The sequence below is a fragment of the Mirounga angustirostris genome, unplaced genomic scaffold, assembly GCF_029215605.1.
Source record: "Mirounga angustirostris isolate CCGP_5_RB_7025 unplaced genomic scaffold, mMirAng1.0.hap1 SCAF_10, whole genome shotgun sequence".
Lineage (NCBI taxonomy): Eukaryota > Metazoa > Chordata > Mammalia > Carnivora > Phocidae > Mirounga > Mirounga angustirostris.
In genome coordinates this window covers 52,671,951-52,697,391 of record NW_026991718.1, presented here as the reverse complement: position 1 = coordinate 52,697,391, position 25,441 = coordinate 52,671,951, and the positions used below count along the sequence as shown (strand labels likewise).

The 25,441-nt window shown below is 39.5% G+C and overlaps 1 protein-coding gene across 2 annotated transcripts in view; it reads left to right on the top strand.

Moving 5' to 3' along the window:
- Positions 1 to 25,441, top strand: part of ANTXR1 (ANTXR cell adhesion molecule 1) — a 248,972-nt gene that overhangs the window by 13,862 nt on the left and 209,669 nt on the right. For both annotated transcript variants that reach the window (XM_054509837.2, XM_064572414.1), the window contains exons 2-3: positions 13,164 to 13,235; positions 18,149 to 18,220. In XM_054509837.2, the coding sequence (XP_054365812.1) occupies positions 13,164 to 13,235; positions 18,149 to 18,220 (144 nt within the window). The remainder of the gene's footprint in view (positions 1 to 13,163; positions 13,236 to 18,148; positions 18,221 to 25,441) is intronic.

Here is a 25,441-nt window from a genome sequence, read left to right as displayed (position 1 = left end):
CATCTCCTTGGGGCCCTTCTTCTGCATTGTGCAGAAGCAGCTGCACTGGATATTCAGGGGGCAATAAGCCTGATCGCCAGCATCTTCATGACAATAGTTCTGTCCAGCTTTGCTGAGTCCTCCCCGTAGATGCTGGGCCTCCAGGAAAAAGGCAGAGCTCTGTCTTTGATTCTGTGGATACGGTAGGGATCGGGAAAGATGTCAGGTACAATAAAATAGGAACCTAAAGTAGAGACCAGGCCAAAAAACCCTACAAATGGCAAGCTGGAATGGATGCAACCATGTCCAAAATGCACACACAAACCTTGCAAGGATGATATTCATCTGTGGGAAATGATGAGGATCTATTTCATTCCTTACTCTCCTCTAAGTGATGGAACAATAACATAAGCTTATTTCAGCCGTCGAAACCAACTCCCTTCTCCCAGATTGAGTTCTTAGAGAAGTTTATAAGTGTGAGATGAGAAACAAACAAACAAAACCCACAAAAAAAAACTATTTGGGAAGCAAATACCAGACCCAGTTACACCTTCCCACATTCAAGGATGACAATAGGGCCTATAAAATTTCAGCAACTTAAAGAAGGGATTAAACAAAATTCCCAAAGTGGAAGAAGAACATATATACAGAAAAAATTTTCAAAGCAGAAGAGGTCGGTTTTAGAATCATATATTTTTTCATTTCAATGATGGTAAATAAAATAAGTTTTTGAAATAGATAAAATATGGATGAGAAGACAAGGAACCCAGAACAACTAACAGAATATGAAATAATAGGGAAAGATGTAAAGTCACCTAAGAAGCAGTAAAGAGCAGAACTGACAATGCAGAAAATGAAATAAATGATGAAGTCTTGTTTGAAAAATTCTCCAAATTTGAATAGGGAAATGACTTAAAGTGATGAGAGAGAAGATGATAAATAGTGAATGATAAAAATAGATATCCAATATACCAGATAATTTCAGTTGCTGAAGAGTAGTCTAGAAGAAACATTCAAAGCGTGAATAGAACTTTCCTGATTTAAGAAAAACCTAAAAATGAAGATTGAATAGGCTTATCAAGTAGCAATCAAAATTAATTAGTTAAGTAAAAGAGGTGAATACTTAGGCATTCCTTGTGATCATTTTATTTTTTTATTATTATTATTTTAAAGATTTTATTTATTTATTTGACAGAAACAGAGTTAGCGAGAGCAGGAACACAAGCAGTGGGAGTGGGAGAGGGAGAGCAGGCTTCCCGCCGAGCAGGGAGCCCGATGTGGGGCTCGATCCCAGGACCCTGGGATCATGACCTGAGGAGAAAGCAGAAGCTAAACAACTGAGCCACTCAGGCGCCCCCTTGTGATCATTTTTAATTTCAAAGACAAAGAATTTTATGAATGGAAAAGATACAAGTGACCTACAAAGGCTCTGCAACATTAAATGGTGGAGAATTTTGATGGATAAATTTATGACCTAAACTGTTATATTTAGCAAAGTTGTCACTTGCATGTGAAAAAAAAATAAAAAAAAATTTTCAAGTAGATATGGATTCTTCTAAAAAGGAGAGTAGGGGTAATTTTCAAGAAATTACCAAAAAAAGTGGATCAAGATTTTTTAAAAATCTTTAAATGTGATAGTTATTAATTAAAGGAAGTGGCAATGACCATTGAAGCCATTGAAACAAATATATGTCTAATTAGTAAATTAGTAAATTTTCAGATGATAATGCATCAACAAACAAGAGCATCCTGTCATGAGAAAGGAACAAGCTGAAAATAAGAAGCTTTTGGAGGGAAAATATGCTATTTCTGACTATTCAAATCCACTGGAAACAATGTCCACCATACTGAATATTGCAGAAAGTAAATTCAGTTCATCAGAAGACAGTTTAAGAAACTTTTCCCAGAACTCAAGCAGAAAGAATACAGAGATGAAAATGATGAGACAAGAGATAAGTAATATAAACTTAGGAACAGGATATATACACACACACATATACATGATAAAATATATATAATATACAAAAATGATATACAATATATTTACAATAAAAATTCTAGGGTGGGCGCCTGGGTGGCTCAGTTGGTTAAGCGACTGCCTTCGGCTCAGGTCATGATCCTGGAGTCCCTAGATCGAGTCCCGCATCGGGCTCCCTGCTCGGCAGGGAGTCTGCTTCTCCCTCTGACCCTCCCAACCCTCCCCCCTCTCATGTGCTCTCTCAGTCTCTCTCTCTCAAATAAATAAATAAAATCTTTAAAAAAAAAATTCTAGGGAAAGAAAAGAGAACATTTAGAGGACTTACCAAATACTCAACCTAATTAATTTTTTTGAAGGATTCACCAAGTACACAACCTTAGATAAATTCTTAAAAATATAAGATTAAATAGAAATGTCTATAGTCTTCCAAAAAAGAAAAAAATAGGTCTCCTTTCCCCCGCAAAAAAAAAAAAGACTGAGATTGACATTAGATTTTTTCTTTTTAGTCTACAATATTAAATTCTCAAAAAAACCTCAATAATTATAGAGTCCTGAGTGAAATGTGATACTTAAATTCCATAACTAGGCTTTCTTAGACATACAAAAGTTCAAAATGCATGCCATCCACATACCCTTACTGAAAAAAATCACTTGAAAATATTGACATCGAAATGGAGACTATGTTGGAAATAAAGAACAAGAAAAAGATATGGTATAAAAGAAATAGAAGTAATTGGACCCAGAAAAGTTAATATGAGGCTATACAACAAAACATAAAACTTAAAGAATAGATGTCAAAAGAGAAAGTGAAAACTATAAATTTTTTACAGAGGATAGACAAAAATTACTCATACTACATTCATATAAAAAAAAAAAATGTAGTCTGCTTTTACCTCCCAAACTCTTTTTCTTCCTTCCAAGTCTACCTACTGGCTAGTAGGAGGCATGGAAATCCCTAAATTTTGAACCATAGTGATAATAACAGTCCAATAGTGGTGATTTTTTAAAAATTCCTTTAAGTGAGATGCAGGATCTTTCCAATTTTGCCCTCCCCCAGTAGAATCTGGACATTTAAGAGGGACTAATTTCCCTTTGTGAGTAGGTCCTTTGGTTTTGGACCAGTTGGTTTTGTGGCAATTTCTATCACAGAACAGAAAATTTCAGTATTATACTCTCCCAGAAAACAGAAAAAGATGAGAGAGTCTCCCAGTTTATTTTAGGAAGCTAGCATGTATCTGATACCAATATCTACTAAAGATGACATGTTCACATGCAAAACTTCTGACCAAATTGAATAAAAACTTTAAAATAAAACTCACAGTGTAGTAAAAGCATAATATACCAAGACCAGGTAAAAGTCACCCTAGAAATGCAAGGGTGCTTCAATATTTAGGAAATGTATTAAGATAACCCTCATCTGTTCTTGACCGCCAAAGATGAAAACCAAATTATTTTCTCAGCAGAATCTGAAATGACACCTCTCTGAATACTGAAGCATTCAGAGGACAGATAAAGTATGAATAATAATGAGGTTTTAGGAGGGCACGTGATTGATGAGCACTGGGTGTTATATGTAACTGACGAATTATTGAACGTTACATCCGAAACTAATGATGTACTATATATTGGCTAATTGAATTTAAACAAAAAATAAAGTAATTAATGAGGCTGTTTTAATAAATATATTTTGAATCCCATACCCCACAGAGAATAAACTTTCCTTTCAAATACCCATGAAATATTTATTAAGTCACAAAGAATGCCTCCATATATAGCCCAAGGCACAGTTTTTCCAGTCCACATTCTCAGCAATAAATAAGAGGAAATGAATAGTGGAAGTACACTAAAACTTCAGCTACCAGGAAAAAAATATAGAGATTTTTATATTATCTTGTAATGAGGAAAACTCAAAGAAAGTCACTGTCCAGGACAGAGGTTGGCAAACTATGGCCTGCAGACTGTCTTTGTAAATAAAATTGTGCTGTCGCATCACCCCACTTACGTTATTTATGTCCCATCAATGGCTGCTTTTGTGTCACAAGAGCAGATTTGAGTAGTTGCCATGGGGACCATCTAGCCCCCCCCAGAGCATAAAATATTTACTGTCTGGCCCTCTATAGAAAGCTTGCTCACCCCTACGCTAAGAAAATATTTGCACCCCGATAGAAAATGGGCAAAAGGTATTGATAGCACAGGGTCAGCTGCAGGGCCACGGGACCCGTGCAGTCACCCAGGAACCCACGCTTAACAAAGGTCTGGCACTTAGCTTAATGCGCTGCCGTCCCCATCTTGAAATTCTTAATAATTTTTGAAAAAGGGGCGCTCCTTTTCTTTTTTTTTTTTTTTTAAGATTTTTTCATTTATTTATTTGAGAGAGAGCACATGAGAGGGGGGAGGATCAGAGGGAGAAGCAGACTCCCTGCTGAGCAGGGAGCCCGATGCGGGACTCGATCCCGGGACTCCAGGATCATGACCCGAGCCGAAGGCAGTCGCTTAACCAACTGAGCCACCCAGGCGCCCCAGGGCGCTCCTTTTCATTTTGCACTGGGTTCTGCAAATGATGTGGTTGGTCCTAATTGATACTCAATGTTTTTAAAAACAGAAAACGAACAATAAATTTGAAAAAAAATCTGTGGCTTATAATTAAATACATCCACATGGAAATTATAATGAAGATCCATTTTTTTTTAAGATTTTATTTATTTATTTGAGAGAGAGAATGAGATAGAGAGAGAGAGCATGAGAGGGGGAGGGTCAGAGGGAGAAGCAGACTCCCCGCCGAGCAGGGAGCCCGATGCGGGACTCGATCCCGGGACTCCAGGATCATGACCTGAGCCGAAGGCAGTCGCTTAACCGACTGAGCCACCCAGGCGCCCCAGGGCGCTCCTTTTCATTTTGCACTGGGTTCTGCAAATGATGTGGTTGGTCCTAATTGATACTCAATGTTTTTAAAAACAGAAAACGAACAATAAATTTGAAAAAAAATCTGTGGCTTATAATTAAATACATCCACATGGAAATTATAATGAAGATCCATTTTTTTTAAGATTTTATTTATTTATTTGAGAGAGAGAATGAGATAGAGAGAGAGAGCATGAGAGGGGGGAGGGTCAGAGGGAGAAGCAGGCTCCTCGCTGAGCGGGGAGCCCGATGCGGGACTCGATCCCGGGACTCCAGGATCATGACCTGAGCCGAAGGCAGTCGCTTAACCAACTGAGCCACCCAGGCGCCCAATGAAGATCCATTTTCATCTGTAAAACGTACAGATATTTCAGAAGGAGATAATCCCAAGTGTCAGTGAAGGGTAAGGAAAGGAGCACTTCAGATCTTACTGCTGGAACTTGAATAATCAAGTGGAAGGGAGTTGCCGCGGCCACGGTGTCCTGTGGGCTCACCGTGTTCCAAGCAGGATGCATGACACCTGAGGAACGTTAGATTGAATCTTTAAAAGGATCCTTAAGAGATAGCTACTATTATCCCCATTGCATAAAGGAGGAAGCTGACGTGTAAGAAAGCAAAACATCTTGCTCAAATGTCACACTCATAACTGGAAGAACAGGAGTTTGAACTCACATCAGAGGTTTGAACTCACATGAGCACTCACCAAGTCCATGCTCATAACTGCTGGTCAGAACAGCCTCAAGAGGAAATTGTTCCACATTTCTGCATAAAGAAATGCTGTTATTACAAATATATGTGACTTGGGGTAGAAAAACCCCTATTTTCACTCTCCTTAGATATATAGAAAATAATTTAAAACTTTGTTTATCCAAGAAAATCCCTCCTACTAGGTGCAGGTATGGTGAGGAGAGGAGACAATTTTTTTTCCAAACTGGAAATCTTAACCCAGTGCAAGAATTTAAACATTCACTAAATTTAAGTTTGACGTTTTGTCCCTCCCTGCCCCCCACTTCTCTCACTCACATGGCTTAGTGTGCCTGTGGGGTGTACACATGAAAGGGGCCTCTGGCTTCCTGGGCAGCCACAGTATTGACCAGACCCTTGTCTGGTCATGGTCACCTAGAGGTCATCCACAGATCACATTGGTGGCTTTGGCTGGTAACCTGGGGGTCTCATGTATCCCATCCCATGTTTTAATGTTGGGAAATACCTTTTGGATAGCTAACCAATTTCTGTTTTCTTAACAACTACAGCTTTGTGTTGAATTTGCACCAAACATACCACTAATTGATATCAGATCATATTTTAGGTTTTTCCTGGTGTGTGTGTGCTGGAAAAGACAAATTAGCAGAGGTTAAAGGAGTATATATTTTGCTATAATATCCTTTTGATCTGCTCCACAAGAAAAAATACAGTTTATATCTACATATATAATATATATACATTAGATATAGATACATAATATATATTTTATATAGACATATAATATATATATATATTACTTGCATATAATTGACCAAAGGTTTCACGTAGTATTACTTTGTTACAGCATACAATAGATCCTAATATTTCTGTTCCATTCTGTTTCATTTTGTTTTTAATGTTGGCAACATCCCACCAAAATGATTTCCCAAATCACTAATAGGTTGCATTCTACAGCTTGAAAGTCATTGTTTTTACGGCCATCAGTCAGATTGACTAAAGGGAAAATTCCTCACAAGTCATTAGGGTGGGGCTGGGCATCCTGGGCTGGGGTCTCTGCAACACAGACAAGAGTTCCCAAATTCAAAGTGCAGTGCTCAATGGCTTGGTTTTGGTCTGGACTGGTATCTTTTTTTTTTTTTTAAAGATTTTATTTATTTATTTGACAGAGAGAGAGACACAGCGAGAGAGGGAACACAAGCAGGGGGGAGTGGGAGAGGGAGAAGCAGGCTTCCCGCTAAGCAGGGAGCCCGACGCGGGGCTCGATCCCAGGACCCTGGTATCATGACCCGAGCCGAAGGCAGACGCTTAACGCCTGAGCCACCCAGGCACCCCGGTCTGGACTGGTATCTTAAGAAGTTGGAAGAGAGGCAAGAGTCAAAGTCAAGCTTTTTAAGCAGGAGGGAGTCTTGGCTATGGCCCTGGTCAGTAATAGGTGGATAAGGGCTAAGGCCTGGGCTGGGTTTAGGGCTCCAGCCAATTCAAGTGCAATGTGAGGTTAGGAGGAATGAGAGCAAGGCCAAGAAAGAAGCTGGAGAGGAGAGCAGAGGGAGGAGGCAAATGAACGCTGGGCCTTTGACGGACGAACTAATTGCTTGTCCCACTTTGTGGCGCCTGAGGCTGCGCACCCTTCCAGGATTAGCTGGGGACCTGGGTGGGTCATTTAGGACATCAGTGACTTCAGCTGGGTGGGGCTAAGGAAAAGTGGGACTGACAGTTTTACAATTTCCATCATTAGAGCAACTCTCTCTTCCAGGATTAAAAGACTCGTGGGTGATGGTTCCAAATAAAGCTCTGTTTTCCTTTTTGTCTTATTCTAACCCATGTGCAAAAGAAGGGGGGACAATTTAAACTCAATTTGGCCCACTCGATTCTTTCTGACTCTGGTTGTGCATGTGGCTAATGGAAAGAGCCTGTGTTTTCTAAGGAGCTTAACCACAGGGAGGTTTGGAAACTCACATAAGCACAAAAGAATGTATTTCAGAAAACAAATCAGAATGAGACTCAAGAGTTCTTATTTTGCTCCTACTCTTTGCATATTATACCTTTGGAAGTAATTAAGCAGTAATCTAAGGGCGCTGCTAGGTTCTGTGTGAAATCCCTCGCTGGGAACTCACAATGAATGCAAAAGTCACAAAAATTTATTGACTTCTGACTATGTCCCAAACACTGGAGATGTCATAGAAAAACAAAAATAAGAAACTCTGGAGCTGCCCCCAGCAGTTACCTTCTTGTGGAGCTAGTAGTGAGGAATGGTGGCTTTGCCGTCCCATGAACTGGGCAACCCTTCTCAAAGCCAAGTCAGAAGGTGGTGTGAGAAGGCATTGACCCTGATTTTGAGTAGACCCAGGTATATTGAATGGACCTTCAAGCACAGAACTCGGTAGGACTGTGTTCAAGCAGAATTCCTGGAGGCCAGTTGAATTCCAAATTTTGCTGAGACTTATACCTGTGGAACCAAGGCACAAAATCCCAAGAAGGAGCCTGAAGGAGCTAGATCATGGAAATCTGCAGGGTTTAGGATTGCATTTGAGTTTAGATTTAATTGAGTCAAATATCAGGGACCTTTCACATCTGCTGATTTTCTAGAACATGGGCATTTCAGCTCTCCGACTATAGTTTGCCTAGCAACTGTGTCTTAAAAGCAGTTACGAAAAAAAAAAAATAACAGAGTCCAGTGGAACCTTTCCAAGTCCTACATATATCTGGACTAAGAAGAAGTTTTTATTTCTGCCTTGGAGCTTTGGTAACAATGGCTGAGTAAGCCATTACTGCCTGAAGACATCAGGACTCCGTAACTGGGATTTTAAGATAATTAACTCTTAAACAGGTTGGCATGATAAATGAGATAGTTTTTATATTGTAGGGTGGTGAGAAGCTGGAATTGAATCCACTCTCTGCCACTTCCCCATCCAACACCCTACTTTTCCAAACCAGAAAATCATTTTATAATGCAAAGTGCAGGCGAGACATGCATGTTTTAATAGAAAGTCCAAATTGAGTCAAAGACCCAACATATCTATCCCTGTGGGAGAAGGACAGATGTTTGAGTGAGGTCACAGTGGATAGTTTCTGAGGCCCCATGGATGACGTATTTAGAGTTCAGGGTTAAGAAGTCTAGCTGTGGCCGGCGGGTGGTATTGAGGCAGGGAGGCAGGACTGTGGCACCCAGCAGGTAAGACTTTTGCTCCTACGGATTTGGGTTAAAGAAATATGAGCAGTAGCCCCAACAAGCTCACCTCCATGCTAAAACCATAAACAACTGACACACAGAAAGGGGCTATTTCCTTTACCAAGGTGTAATTTGATCTTGGGGTGGGACAGGGTGTCCATGTGCAGGTTAAGGAGGCTCAGCAATAAGGACTAGAAGGATTCCTATATTCCTCTGCTCCTTTAGTAGGTTAGGCCCCTTGGGATCCCATGGTAATCAAGAGAAGACAAAAACAGTTTGGTTTCCAGAATCTTAGAGGGTTATATTTACCCTCGATACCCTCGATGCTTAAGGGAACAGACTATATACATCTCAAGTGTGTCCCCAAAAGGCGCCTGGATGGCTCAGTGTTGATTAAGGGTCTGCCTTCGGCTCAGGTCATGATTCCAGGGTCCTGGGATCAAGTCCCGCATCGGGCTCCCTGCTCAGCAGGGAGCCTGCTTCTCCCTCTCCCTCTGCCTGCCACTCCCCCTGCTTGTGCACGCTCTCTCTCTCTTTCTGACAAATTAATAAATAAAATCTTTAAAAAGATGGTATATTTTGGTCAAAGCTTATATAATTGTGTAAAGAATGATCGTGTATAAATGTGAAACCACAAACCTCAGCCGTCTCAGGGCAATTACTAGCCGAGTTGGGATAGGAGAAACAAACCTGTCAATATCTCCTTATCTCCAGGTTTGTCTTAGAGGAATCATTTTATTTTTTTCTTGAGAAAATGCAGTGCCTGCCCATCAGCAAGAAGGTTTCCAGATAGATCCAGACTTTTCTTAACACCCGGGGTATTTCTTAGATCTTTCTCTGTACCTAGCATCAACAAGTCACATGAATTTCACCAAATTGTGTACATTTCACATGTCAGATAGAAGAATAGTGAAAATGAAGTGTTTTATGACAGTGTGATAGTGTGAATTATTATTGAATGACCCTGTTTAAGTAAAGGAATGTGAATTGATTTGTGGCTATTCAATAAGGCCAATCTTTGAGAACAAAGAAATGCTAACCCGAGGATTTACTCCAGACCTCTGCTCCTTAGGCAGGTAGCCAAGAATAGCCCCTCAATTCTGGTTCAAGTCCCTATTTTACCAACACTTTACCTCCTCTCCTGCAAGGACAATTCCCACACTGCAGGACTTCTCTACTAATGAGAAAATCAAACTTGGGATAAAGGAGGTATGGGGATGCCTCTTTAATCATTAAGCATCTGACATTACCCCTCAGATAGTACTTGTGGTGGTCATGTGGACCAAAACACAACATTGCATTTCAGAAGAGGGCACAGATGACCAGTGTTAAAGGAAATCTCCTGATTCCAGCGGATAGGAGTTGTAGAATTCTAGATTGGACTATGGCGCATCAATTACGTTGTGCCTCTTGTGAGGGACTTATGTAGCACTGGGCCCTCACCAGGACCCCCAGGACCAGACCATCTACCCCATGGCTGGAGGAAAGCAGCCAGGACCAGTCTTTGGGATTTGAAGTATACAACTGAATCCTGTCCAGGAGGATGGCTGCGATTCTAATGAAAGAGGACTTCCAAAGGTTAAAAGCTCGGGGCTAGTATATGGAATTTTGGTGAGCTCTTAGGAGACTCCCAGCTGCCATTAGGTTTTATTATTGATGAGTAGGTAGTCCCATTTACCAAGGAGCTGTGCTCTAGAGTCATTGACCCATCTGGGAAGGCTCCTCAGGTTCATGTAGGGTCACAGGAATTGGCTGGAGCTGTCTGAGTACCAAACTCAGAGTGTTTATTCAAACGAGGACGGAAGAGCTGGCGTCCAGCTGACAAAATATCAAGAGGCTTCCTTGAGCAATAGAGACTTCTTTCCATGCTCTTCTTTCCTCCATCGAATAAATGGGTTGATGCTGGAGAGGCAAATATCCTTAAATCCCTCACAGGGGGAACATGAAAAAAAAGTGAATGCAACCCAACATCAGGGGATAGTGACTGAGAGATGTACACGGTGCCCTGAGAGCATGGGGTGGGGGCAGTGAGCCCCATCTATGTTGGTCAAAGGCAAGAGGCAGAGACTGCGTTGAGTCTTGAAGAATGAGTAGGAATTTGCCAGTGTAGACACAGAGTGTCCCGAGCAGCTGGAATATGTATAAAGGCTGAGAGACCAGAATAGAAAAGGCCTGTTGGAAAAGGTTTAGTTTTTAAGAGGAAGTGTCTCCAACCCCCTCCTCACCCGAATGCCTGGATCCCTTTCCCCATCTGCCCATCTCCTCACACCCCACTCTGCAGGGCTCTATGCTGCTGCCACAGGAAATTGCTTGTTCTTCCTCAAATGATTGTTTAAATATGTATTTCTGTATTTACTAGAAGAGTTCGGCGTTTTTCAAATGCTGATCTACTATCCTTTAGGGGATTGCTTGTTCTGATCCTTGGTCTATTTTTCTATTGTTTGCCTTTGTAATATTTACTTGTACCAATTATTTACATATCCTGGACACAAATTTTTTGCCTTTTTTATTTGTTACAGACATCCTCTTTCACTCTTGTCTTTGAACCTGTTTATGGCATCTTTTTTTCATTCAGAATTGTAGATGCTTCAGGTAATCAAAATTATCCTTTTCATTAAAAAAAAACTCCTACTTTCTGTACCTAAGCTGAAGAAACCTTCACTAACCTGAGGACATAAAAGTCTCCTTCTATAATTTGCCCGATGGATTTAAAGTTTTGTCTTTCCCATTAGGCTTTAATACATCTAGGGTTACATTTGGTATGAGACAGTGATCTAATTGGCTTTTTTCAATTAGAAATCCATTGTCACAGCATCATTTATTAAAGGGTTAGTTCTCTGTCCTCAGTTTGAATCACCTTTTTCACTGAATTGCAAGACCCCATGTAGATTGAGGTTTGGGTTCTCTATTCTACCTCATTGACTCCACGGTTATATTATGTACCGTGCACATGGGGTCATTTTATCTGATAAGGCAAGTTTTCCAGCTTTATTATTCTTTTTCACAATTGCCTTGATTACTTTTAGACCTTTAAGCTTCATTTCATTTTTAAAGCCAGCTTTTGAGTTCAATAAAACATACTTTGAGAATTTTTCCTAGAATTAAAGTTATAGATTAAGTTGGGGAAAGTGAGATAGCCTTATGATACAGAGTTGTCACTGTGTGACTGTAACATGTTGTGTCACTTTTGTTCAGGTCAGGCAGACATATCATTTCTGGATGTGGGGCAGAGACGAGTGAATTCTCCTTATAGAGATGGAATACACTCGATCAGAATGTGAATTCTTGGGATATTGTACCATAAAAGGAAGGCACAAAATCTATTGCACAGATTCATTTTAAATGTCTATAAAATAATCTGAAACAAAGAAAAAAATAGCAACAAACAACTCTTTCGAAGTTAAAATTAAGGCAAATGAGTGCATAAAAAATAAAAGTAATCTGAAACCAGTGGAAACTGTACAAAATGTCAGAGTAGAAGGAACAAACTCTTAACCTCAACAACTATTAGAATGACAGGCAGAAATGCAGAGCTCAGCTGACACAGATCCTCAAGTAAAAGGAAAGCGGCATCATAGCTACACAGAAGAATGGGTTAGAATAGAAAAGCCTACTATGAAGTCACTGCAACAGCTTGAGTATGGGCACTATGGAAAATACTTAGAAGCTGAATTGAAGCAGTAGTAAATGGTATCAGTAAAACGGAAGTCACTCTTGGGAAATAAAGAAGCCCCCTTCTAAAATTCTGTAATTCCATATGTCCTAGAGAAAGTGTCCCTCCCTTTTAGGAAGAAGATTCCTTTTTAATATAATGAAAGTCTGTAAAGTTTTTCTTTTTTTTATTTATTAGTATGACTAGTTACGTTAGATTTTCTTAAATGTTGAACCATCAATACATTCCTGAAATAAACTCCACTGATTAATTAATTATTATTCTTTTAGATTCCTGCTGGATTTGTTTTGCTAATATTTTATTTAGAGATTTTGCATCTATATTTACAAATGAAGTTTTATTCTTTTTGAGGAGGGGGGATTTGTTTATGTTTGTGTGTTCAGGCATCTAGTTTATGCTAATTTCATTTAAATAAATTGGAATTGTTTTTCTTCCCTAATCAGTGAATAATTTAAATAGCACAAACGTAATGGTTTTTTTAAAGATTTGAAACTGACCTCTGAATCTGGGTGGGCCCAGGGATTTTTTTTTTTTTTTTTTTTTAGTGCATTAGTGTGTGGAGTGGGGGTGGAAGGTGGAGTGAAGGGAAGTTCTTTAACAAAAATTAGTCTAAATACCTTTTCAGATAATTTCCAAAATTATAAAAGAGCCCAGTTAATGGATAAGTTGAATGTGAAATAATAGAACATAAAGAAAAATGATACAAGGTAAAGAAAGATGAACACCTGATTAAGTAACATCTGCTTTTGTGTTCCTAGATCAGGAAGTGTGCTGCACCACTGGAATGAAATCTATTACTTTGTGGAACAGTTGGCTCATAAATTCATCAGGTGAGAAAGAATGTGTAGTGCTCTGCTATAGGTAAAACTAGCCTATGTTTGTTATTCTACTAATTACTAGCTACTTCGGGCATGCTTTTTGACAAAGGTAGACTCTCAGATCTTGGACCAGAGACTTGACTTTGTTTTCATCTTTGCCACACGTTAGAATAACTTCCAGTTCTGTGTTTTTAGGACAACGCTGATTTGGTTATAAGACCAAAATTTTACCTCTGTCTCTCTTATTGGATTCTATATTCTTCTAGAAGGATCTTTAACATTTTTTTCACAGTGGACCACTCTGGGCCAGTTGGCTTATTTTATTTTATTTTATTTTATTTAAAGATTTTATTTATTTGACAGAGAGAGACAGGCAGAGAGGGAACACAAGCAGGGGGAGTGGGAGAGGGAGAAGCAGGCTTCCCGTGGAGCAGAGAGCCCGATGCGGGGCTCGATCCCAGGACCCCGGGACCATGACCTGAGCCGAAGGCAGATGCTTAACGACTGAGCCACCCAGGCGCCCCTGGTTGGCTTATTTTAGTTGGACTCATGTGTAAACAGTGTAGAGTGTAAGGTGACCAACTCATCCCAGTCTGCCCAGAACTTTCCTGGCTACAGCACTGAAAAATCTCACATTCTGAGAGCTCTCCTCAGTCCTGAGCAAACCACCCTGTTGGTCAGCTGAGCTAGGTGTCTTATCAGATAGAATTCTCTTAGCATTCTTTACACCACTTTCCAAGGGAGGACAATCCAGTTTTGAACATTGTCACTATAAATATTGCAGAGCCTTGGAGGTCCTACTTTCCAGTAAGTATAGATGGCCACTATAAGGAAAAGGAAAGAAGGTCATTTCACCCTCCTTGGATACAGCCTCCAAGGGATGACAGCTGTGATTGCTTTCATGGATGTGCTTGAAGCCAGTTATCAAGGTCTTTGGTAAAATTGTCCTGATCATTGTGAATTCTAAGGCAGCTCCTCTCCTGTGTCATGGCATCTGTAGAGTCTTCCAGCCCATGTGAGTAACCATAAACTTCTTCTTTGAATAATGTTTTCTTTATCTCAGAAGACAGGTTGTCCCCTGAGACCAAAGTAATGACAAACGCATTCCCTCCAAATTCAGTTACTGGTCTCTTTCCTGCCTGCCTGATTGGAGGGAAAGGGTTAGGAGATGTCCTCTCTGTGATGCCAAAAATTGAAAGCTGCAAGCAGGAAGCATCTAAACCCAGATGAATGGGAAAAGCAGATGCTGAGAGGAGAGGGGGGAAGGGGAGATAAGAAGCAAATACATGGGTGGTATTAAAAGCAAAATATTTGAGGGAATTGTAGAAGCTTAGAATTGAAAGCAACAACTTCCCAAGCTATCCTAAGAGGTATTCGCTACCTTCAACTTAAATAGCTCTGGTGAGAAACTGCTGTCTTTGGAGGCAAACAATCCAATAGTTGGACCATCCCAGTTTCCAGAAAAGCCTCTTTGTCATTGAGCCAACATGTCCTTTCCTATACTCTCATCCATTATATCCATTTTATCCTTCAGAGTGCTATAAAACAAATCTGCCTCTAGACACTTGACAGTATCTGTTGTGTCTCTGTTTGCTCTTCTGGTCTTCTGTTCTCTCTGAGGACTCTACTGGAAAAGGCTTTGAAGTTAGTCAGATGTGGATTTGAATCCAAGCTCCATTGTGCAACTCTAGCAATTGACTTACCTTGGTTGAACCCTGGTTTGCATGTGAAAATTAGAAGACAAAACATGTGCAAACCAACTAGCCCAGCACCTGGCTTAGAGTGGCCACTCAGCACTTCTCTTTCCCAGTTCATTCAGCAATTCCAGATGCCTCACTATCTGAGTAGCAAAGACACTGAGAAGTAGGGATTGGGAGGACTTAACCCAATCCTTTCATTTTATTGATAAGGAAACTGAGAACTAGAGAAGTTGACATGGCTTAATGCAGACCACGAGGCACTTTCCTCTGGTTGTCTCCTCTGGCCCTTCTTGGCTATGGGCCCCCCCTCAAAGTGTGTCACCAAGACATCACAGTCATGCAAACTGTATTTTGACTGCTGCAGCCCAAGTACCGGTTGTAGCACCTGACACATAGCACATGCTCACTCAATAGTTTTGGATAAATGGACAGATTCTGAAAAGGAATGAACGGTTTTTATTTATTCATTTTAATAAAGAGTCTAGGCAGCTGATATTGCAGGGGGGATATTCATTGAATAACAGTGGCTGATGCCAGTACAAATATTACCATTTCCAATTTTAATGGGATCCTGGGAATTTCAAGTTCTTTTATTTGTCTTTATTCTGACCCCCTCCCATTTTCCGAGTAATGATGCTGACTCTTCACAATTTCCTTCAAGACCCCAACCCACACCTCTCACCCATCACTTTCAGCAAAGAACTTCACCTCCTATTTCACCAAGAACCCTGGAAATAGCAGAAAAGTGATGTCCTCATGTTCCAGACCTATTCTTAAAGGATGCATGCTTGCCCTTCCCATTGTCTCTGAGATTCAAATATCCCCCCTTTGAAGGTGACCCCTCCATTTTAGTCCATTTATCCCATTGTCTCCAATATCGTCCAGGTCTTTGTTTCTCTCTTGGATTTTTCTCCACCTTTCCTCTGGCTCCATTTCCACATCAATAGACATAAACAAATCTCTCCTGCCCCATGTCTGAAAAAAAACAAAAACAAAAAAACCCAAAACAGAAAATAATGAATCTCCTAATTATGTCCCTCTATAGCTACTATAGATACCTATTTCTTACCAGTATCTCTTACTCACTCAAATATCTTTAAAGATTCAGTGTCTCCATATCCGTACTTTTATCATTCATTCCTTGACTTGCTTCCATCTGGCTTCCATCCCACCTCCCACCTGCTGGCTCTCACCAAAGCCCCTAAGTGATGCCCTAAGAGGACAAAGACAGTCTTGCAGTGCTTATTCTGCTGGATACAGGAGCTTCGTTGGATTGAGAGTTTTCCCTCCTTGAAATTCTCTCCTCCACTGACTTCTGGTTTCTCCTTTCACCCCACTGATCAGAGCCAGGTCCTTAAATATTGGTGTTGGTTCTAGCAGTGGCTCACTTCCCTTCTCACTGCTGACTCTGTCTTGGAACAATTCCACTCACATCAGTATGCTGAAAACTTCCAAATTAGGTCTCTTGCCAAGACTCATATACCAAATATACCAATTGCCTCTTGGAACCCCACATTTCTCACATTTCAAATTCATTTTTTCCAGAGCTGAACTCTATACAAAAGAAGCAGGATACTATATGGTGCTTAAGAACCCAACTTCCAGAACCAGAAGCTTCATTTTAAGCCCCAGATCCACTACTCTCCCACTCTGTGACCTTGGGGAAATTACTTTATCCTTCAGGGTCTCAATTTCCTTTCGTGGAAAATAGGAATAATAATAGTACTGATCTCATAAAGTTGTTACAAGTTTAATGAGATAATACATGCAAATCACTTACAATAGTGTCGGCCACATCGTAAGCACTTGATAAGATTGACCATTATTATGTTATTATGATAATTATGATGGTCATTATTATCATTTAGGACATGGTGTTTTGCTGATTAGCAGCAGTGAGGTGGTAACAGGCAGAATGGTGTCATGGACAGAGAGCCCAAGTCTGTTTCAAGATACCAACATTCAATTCGCTAGGTACTGCTTGGGCTCCTAGCAAGTATAAAACACCAGGGTAAGCGTTTCCAAAGATGCATCAGACACATGGTAATGAATGTAGACTTCATCCTGGCGGCAGTAGGAACCATTGGAGATTTTATAGCAGATGAGTGACGGGTCTAATTTATATTTTGGGAAAATGGTTCCGGAAGCAGTGTGAAGAATGAATTAGAACACAGGATGATGCCCAGCAAGGTCACCAGCTAGGAAACGATTGCAGTGGTCAGATAGTTGAGGGCAAGGTCTTAAGTAAAGAAATGGAAAAGGGGGCGTTTGAGAAATGTTGCAGGAAGTGGGAACTATAAGATACGGGGGCCAGATCAGGGAGGGGAGGGTACTGCATTGTGAAGAAACAGGTTCATGCTGTGACAGATGAAGCGGTTGGCCACCCAAAGAGAGCCCAGCAGTCTACTGGTGAATCCACTACACCCTGATAGTCCATCTTTTGTTTTTGTCTTTTTTAATGTTTGTTTTGTTTTTGTTATTTCTGCCGGTCCATCTTAAAGACAGAGAAATATGTTTGGTCCTCAGCTGAGAGTAGTTCTGTCTCCCAGAGTGTGGATTTTCCATGGACAGAGCGCCCAAGCACTGCCATCTACAAACCACGCTGCTGTGTTCACGAATATTGAGAAGTGTAACTACCAAGCAGAGTGGATATTCTTGTGGCCCATCAGCACATTCTCCCCTTATAGGATAACCTCCTTGGGAAGCCAAGGCGAAATTAAAAGTTGTGGTGATCCTGTTTTCAGAGGAAAGGGAATTCGTAGTATGATCTTAATGGCTGATGGCATCCAAATGCAACAAGCTCAACCACTCTCCACGTTAGCATCCACTCGACTGCCATGGGGACGCTATCCAATCTTACCTATTGGGGTCCCCCTTCTATAAACACCATGCAGACCAGTCCTCGTCTGGGGTCGTATCTCTTCAGACAGAGCACAGGGCAGTGATGAATTTTAGCTTTTGTACTTGTAATCCACCCTTACTGAACAGCGGGGTCAAATCAGAGGCAGCCTCCAGGAAGACAATGCAGGTCTTGCCTTTGGTCCGCAGCTTCGAGTCTGCTGCTGGCTAAAGACTTGCAGCACCAGCTGTGGAGGCCCTCTTTGGTTTGAAGGGCCTCAGCTTCCGCAGCCGTGATACAAAAGGGAGAACAGAGAGGACGACCAGAAGGAAATGGCATTCCACAGTCTTTCTATCTGCCCTAATGGAATTTCTTTTCCTTTCCAGCCCACAGCTCAGAATGTCCTTTATTGTCTTCTCCACTCGAGGCACAACCCTAATGAAGCTAACAGAAGACAGGTAAGGATGCTCGCCTTCCCTGTGCCTCAGTCAGTTGAGCGTCTGCCTTCAGCTCGGGTCATGGTCCCGGGGTCCTGGGATTGAGTCCCGCATCAGGCTCCCTGCTCAGCAGGGAGTCTGCTTCTCCCTCTCCCTCTGCCTGCCGCTCCCTCTGCTTGTGCTCTCTCTCTCTGGCAAATAAATAAAATCTTTAAAAAAAAAAAAAAAGCCCACCTTTTCTTGAGTAGTTTGGATATTTGTACCCTAGTCCTGGCCCTCCCAGTCATTTTAATCTTATAGTTCTCTTTTCACTTAAGCCTTGAACTTTGCACATTGACCCATCTGCTAGTTTACTCTGTGATAACTGATGGAATTCCCTGATGTTGGTGAAATTCTGTAAACGACTAAATCACATTAAGGTAGAACTTATATTTGATTGGCAACCCGGTCTGCTAACTTGGAGCAAAATGGGAGCAAACAAAATTTTGGGGGGATTCTATTTTCTTTTATTTAAATTAGATTTATTTTGTGGATTAAGATTTCGGAGATATAATAAACATACTGTGAGAGAAATAAGAACTTGAAATATTATCATACATAATTACTAGGGCAGGGACTAGAAAGGGAGGGTGTACGGGACCACGGAATAAAAGGAAATTTGAATCAGGTGTGGAAAACTGTTGTTGACATAAAAGGATTACTTAGACCTAGCTGAACAAAAATATTATTTTGGATTTTACCACTTACCCATGAAAGCTAGCAAAAATCGAGACATGCCATTTGTTCATAGTTAGGATGGTGTATTGGGAGTGGAGGTAACAGTTTTCCTGAGTTAAGGACTCTGTCCACTTTTTACAAAGTGCTATGGTAGGTGGGGGCCGGGGGTGGGGACACATGTGGGACTGTTGGCAGACTTGCGTATGGACACATAAGGAAAAGGAAAGGAGGAGGGGCAAGCACAGGGAGGACAGGGAGACTTTCTTCTTCTAGAGAGCAGAGTAGGACCAACAAGATGGAGTAAGGTTTTCTGGATTTTGCACCAACACAGCAAATCTGAGCTAGTCCCCATTTTTCTCCACATTTTTGTTTCCTGTGTGTAACAAAAAGAATACTCTGTACCATATAGAAGTTTCCAAGTCCTGTTTCTCCTTTAGCAGTATCTTTTATTCACACATGCCATTTGCGATGCACAGAAACCCCATTTTAAAAACAGGGGTTTCTCATTTCCTATTAACAGAAGTAGAAACTGAGGCCATATCATGTTCCTAAGGATACCAAGCAGAACCCACACTAGATGCAGGCTCCACATTCTTGCCATTGTACCTTGCTGCCTTCTGTTATTACACAGAGAATCATAAAGCCCGGGAGAGTTATGAGACTTTCCTTCAATATTGGCCAAGGATTTTAAGAAACTCTGAGACAGTGTCTCTGGCTTATGGGCTATATGGAAGATTCCTCCTCTCTCTGTCTTTACATGATGACATCCTTTATGCAGAGATGCCTTTTGTTCCAAGAAAACCCTCTCTCCCATTCTTCACATCCTCCTACAACCCAGGCTGCCTGGTGCTGCTCCTTGCTGACTCCACTCGTTGTGTGCTTGAGTTTGGCCCAGAGACCTAGATCTTACATCCTCTGTGGGTATTTTGTGTGCTAATGCTCATGGCCTCTGGGAAGTGGGGAGGGCAGAGGGGATCACAGATTTACAAACACTGTTAAAATGCCGGGGCTTTCAGTCTCGTCTTGGTTATGCTAGTTCAAATTAGTCATCTGAATCCGACTTTGAATCTACTGTTTTATGCCTTAACTTCACTACTCCTAGTTTCCCATACCAAGGAGAAGACAGAGATTAGAATCTCCACTTTGCAGGAAGCAGTATTTAATATTTAAGGGCTAAATATGCATCAAACAGCGAAAAATGCCTTGCTAAAGGCTGTATGGGTTTCACATGGTGACTGCTTGGCCTTACCTCTGGGTCAGCTGGCAAAGCATGAATGGTTTACTGACACTTCCCCAACCTTCTCAGCCCAGGAGAAATGTGGATGAGCCTTCCCTCTCCGAAATACTTTCTCATGAGATTGGCTAAAAGAATTAGGCTTTCAGAACTTCCAAGCTGGTACTATTTCTGAAAGATACGACTTCCAGTGTTTTAGTTGGTCACAGGAATTTTTATGTTTTTCTCCATATCTCATTTGATCTTCACAATATCCCTATAAGAGAGTAAAAGATTCGTTACTGTACGGATGTAATAAGTGAGGACACAGTGTAAGTTAAAAAAAAGGTGTTCAAAAACAGGACATGAATTCACAGAGACTCTCGTTTCAACAAGAGCAAAAGATTGTGGGTAAACCAAAAGAAATACTATCGAAGGAATATTTGCATCCAGCTCTTGGGATCAAATCCACATAAAGAAAACCACGAGAAGCTTGAAGAAATAGAACAGAAAATAAATATCGTGTGTTGAGATGTAGTAAAGGAATTACAATCAGAATAATAATACCTACCCTCTGTGTCTTTTATCTGCTAAGCACCTTACATATCATTTCTCATGTATCCCCATATAACCAGTATAATTTCAATTTCCAGTGGGGTCTCATTGTTTTATATGGAATATGCCATTTTTCACTATCTGCTTTCAAGATTTTTTTCTTTATCTTTAACTCTCAGCAGGTTGGCCAGGATCTATCTAGGCATGGTTTTCTTTGAGTTTATCCTATTTTGACTTTGCTGAGCTTCTTGAATCTATAAATTTGTCTTTCACCAAATTTGAGGAATTTGCAGCCATATTTCTAAACTATTTTTTCTGTACTAGTCATTTTCTCCTCTCTTTTTGGGATTCCAATGACACAGATTTAGACCTTTTGGTATGATTCCACATGTGTCTAAAGGTCTGCTCAATTCTTTTCCAATCTTTCCTCTTTCTGTTTTTCAGATTAGATCATCTGTATTGATCTATCTTCATGTTCCCTGACTCCTTCCTCTGCCATCCCCATCCTGCCATTGAGCTCATCCATTGAATTTTTTATTGCAGATACTGTGATTTTCAGTCCTAAAATATCTATTTTGTTCTTTTTAAAATTTTTATTCCTCTGCTGAGGTCATCTATCTTTCCATTTATTTCAAGTGTATTTACCTTTACCTCATGGAGCAGAGTTATAAGATAAATATATAAATATTTAAATATATATGTAAATATACAGTATATAAGATATAACATAAAATTAAATATATTTTATATAATATAATTAAACATGTAATGAGATTACATATGAGATAAATATATTGGATTAACTATATGTAATGTAATTATAGTAGAATATATAGAAATATAATAGATAATACTAGTAGAAATATAGTAGAAATGTAATATATAAATACTATAAAATAAAATAAATTCATAAAGCATATTTATATGCTTTAAATTCTTTGCCCGACAATTCCATAAGCTCAGGATTGGCATCTTAATTACCTTCTCTCATGAGAATTGGTCACATTTTCTAGGTGTTTGTACATCGAGTAATTTTAGACTATATTCTAGAAGTTTTTAATACTAGGTTGTTCAGACATCTTCAAATCCTCTGGAGAATATTAATCTTTCTTCTCTACTTGAACTAGGTTCAGACCACAAGCTCTATCTCTTCTGTGAGTGGTGGTTTTTATTTCAGTTCAGTTTTGAAAGCCTTTGCTAAGCTGCTTTGAGTCTGTCCTATGCACGTGCAGCTCAGAGATGAGCCTGGGACTTACACAGCTTCACAGAATTACTGGGACCCCCTTCTCCAGTTCTCTATCCTGCAGGATTCCCCACACACTGTTTCCCACTTAGGCTGCCCTTTGCAAGTCCGCTAGCAAGAAGAATGGTGTTTCTCTTGGAGTTTGGCCACTACACTGCTTTGTGCCGTTCTCTACTGAGGTCACCCATGGGGCAAAGGCAGGAGTAATCAAAGAGAAATGAAAGTGGGGATTCTCTCCACATTCTTTGAACCCCAAGGGCTCCCTTTCCCAGGGGCCTGAGATATGGTAACCTCCCAGGCCACTACCATGTGACTGAGACCCACCCTCAGGTTAAAGCCCTGAAAGAAAAGAGGGGGGGAAATATGGAATCCATCCTTGTCTGGGTTACTTCTCAGGTTTTAACTACCCTGCACAGCTCATCTGCTTTGTTTACTTTTTATTTTTTTTTTATTTTTTTTTTAAAGATTTTATTTATTTATTTGAGAGAGAGAATGAGATAGAGAGAGAGCATGAGAGGGGGGAGGGTCAGAGGGAGAAGCAGACTCCCTGCCGAGCAGGGAGCCCGATGCGGGACTCGATCCCGGGACTCCAGGATCGTGACCTGAGCCGAAGGCAGTCGCTTAACCAACTGAGCCACCCAGGCGCCCTGCTTTGTTTACTTTTTAGAGTCCTTATGTGTTGGCTTTTTTTTTTGTCCAGAGTTTCTCTAATAATCACCAGGAGAGATAGCCAGTAGCAAGTTTACTCCATCTTGCCTATTACTTCCATTTTATAGATAAGGGACACTGAGAATCTGAGTTCAGAGAACTTGCAATGGTCAAATAACAAAAATGGGAGAATTAGTATTCTGATTCTGGTTTCTGGGTTTGGTCCAACTCATGTGTTCTGCATTATATCATGTTGCTCTTCCAAGATTTCTTAACTTCATCAGTTTGCAAAACAGTTGAAAAATTGTAACACATCAGCGTAATAAAGGATCCAATGTTAATTTAAGTACTGTAACATCCATGAATGTTAGGATACATTATGTTAGTATTAACTACTGCATATGATTCCCTGAGTACTCCCTGGATAGTCTTTTTCCTGATCTTACTTTAAATACTTCAGATATTTCATCATTTGGAAATGAGATCATCTCAAGGAAGTCCAATTCTTCCTTTAAAAGAAATCAAGAATAGATACTCAATTTAATCAAATGAATTTTTGGCATCTATTAAGTTGATATTTTTTTCTTTGACCTACTAACACAGTGAAATGCATTAAAAAGATTTTTTAATATTGGATCATTCTTGCATTTCTGGTTACACTTGGTTGTCATATATTATTATTTTAATGTAGAGTTGAACTCTTTTCTGCATTTTATTCAGAAATTTAGCATCAGCATTCATAATTATGACTGGACTGCTATTGTCCTTTTCATGAATACTTTTACCTACAGTATTTTTATACTTTTTTTTTTTTTACATGTAGATCATTACTTCTAGAAATTAGTCTGATGTAAGGTATAGGGCCAAGATCCATCCTTTTCTTCTAAGACCTTAGCCAGTTTTTCCATCATTTGCTGAATAATCATTTACTACCAGTTTGAAAAATTATACTCTTTCATAGACTTGGATCCATTGCTGTGTTTTCTATGCTGATACACTGCATTTCTGTCTGTTCCTAGCTAGGGCCACACTATTTTTTATTAGTTTTGGCATCTGGAAGACCAGTCCTTCTTCACTTCTGATCTTGAGTGAAAATCCCCCTGGTCTTTAGTAGTTTTTTTTTTTTTTTTCCCCTACCATGGTCATTTTAAATAATTTGTTTAATGTACCACAATATTCTTGGGATTTTCACTTGAATTGTATGGAAAGTGCAGAATCACCTTAGCAAAATGGCATTACAGTTTTACTGTATGTATTTTCTTATCTAAGGATATATCCCTTCACTTATGTCTCTTATTAAGGTTTTGTTGTTTTCTTCAAATCAATCTCAGTGTTCGTTTTTTCCTAGGCATTTTTAAATTTTCCTTCCATTGTGAATGAGTTTTTTCTGTTGTATTTTCTAAACTACTGGTTTATATAATTTCTACTTTTAAAATTTATTGATTTGGGGGGCACCCGGGTGGCTCAGTCAGTTAAGTATCTGCCTTCAGCTCAGGTCATGATACTAGGGTCCTGGCATTGAGCCCTGCATCGGGCTCCCTGCTCAGTGGGGAGTCTGCTTCTCCCTCTCTTTCTGCCCCTCCGCCTCCACTCCTGCTCAGTCTCTTGCTTTCTCTCTCTCTCTCAAATAAATACATTTTTTAAAAATCTTAAAATTTATGAATTTTTGTTGGTGGACTAGTATGTGATTAAATTTTATTTATCACCCGTGAATGTTGGACAGTAAAGAAATATATTGATTAAATTTATCAAATATCTTATGTTTTTGTTTACTTGATCTGTGAAGACAGTGAGGTATTTTTTAAACTTTCCGCCATAACTGTTTTATGTGAATCTCCAACACACTGCTTTATAATTTATGCCATATTGTTTAGTTCACATGGATTTTCATTATGGACTATACTTCTAATCAACATAAAATAACCTTTCTGTTACCTTCCATGATTTTTAAGTCCTTTGTCAAAAAAATATTATGAACTTAAATTTCTAAAAATATTTTCCTGCTATATCTGTGTCTACCCATTTATCTTTTACCCTTCTTTGATAGTTTCATTTTCCACCAATGATTTGAAAAGTATAATTTGAAAAAGTATAATTTCATTTTTATTCTAGTAACAGCTCCCAGTGAATTTTGCTTGTCTTTATAATGGCAAGAATTAAGTAATATCATTTAATCTCCTTGCTGAATTTTTAAAAAATTATTTGCATTATGTCTCATAAGTACACACACGTACATGTACATATTTCTTTTCCAGCACTTGAAGTTTTTATTTTATTTAGTTTTTAATTTCTTAGTTGACTGAGTCTTTTTTCAGGTAAAATTTTACTGAAAGGTATGTGAATATTAAAATTTGAAGGCTGAACTTATTTGAGAATTGTTGTTGTTCATCTCCAGGTAAATATTTTAATTGAATATAAAATTGTTATACCCTGACTACCTTTTCCTCTAAATTTACTGGAAAATGACACAGTGCCACCTTGTATATATTCTATTCTCTATTGCATACAGAAAAATGCCAATTTAGTACATTTCTCCTTTGTGAGTCGCCTGTTTTCTCCTTCTGGATACTTGTAAAAAAAATTTTCCTTGTCCTTGGTATTAAAAAAATTAGGTCAAGAGAATATATCTAGGTGTGGATTCCTTCATTGATTTTGTATAATACTTTGTATAGGATTTGAGCCTTTCCACCTGATAACAAATATCTTCAGCCTAAGAAATATTTTTCTATTACTTCTTTTATTATTCCTTTTCTTCTGTCCATTTGATTCTTAAATCTATTCTAAACTCTTTTTTATATTCTAAATTCTTACTCTTATTTTTTAACCTTTATCATTTTTCTTTGAGTTCTTGGAGAATGTTTCACTC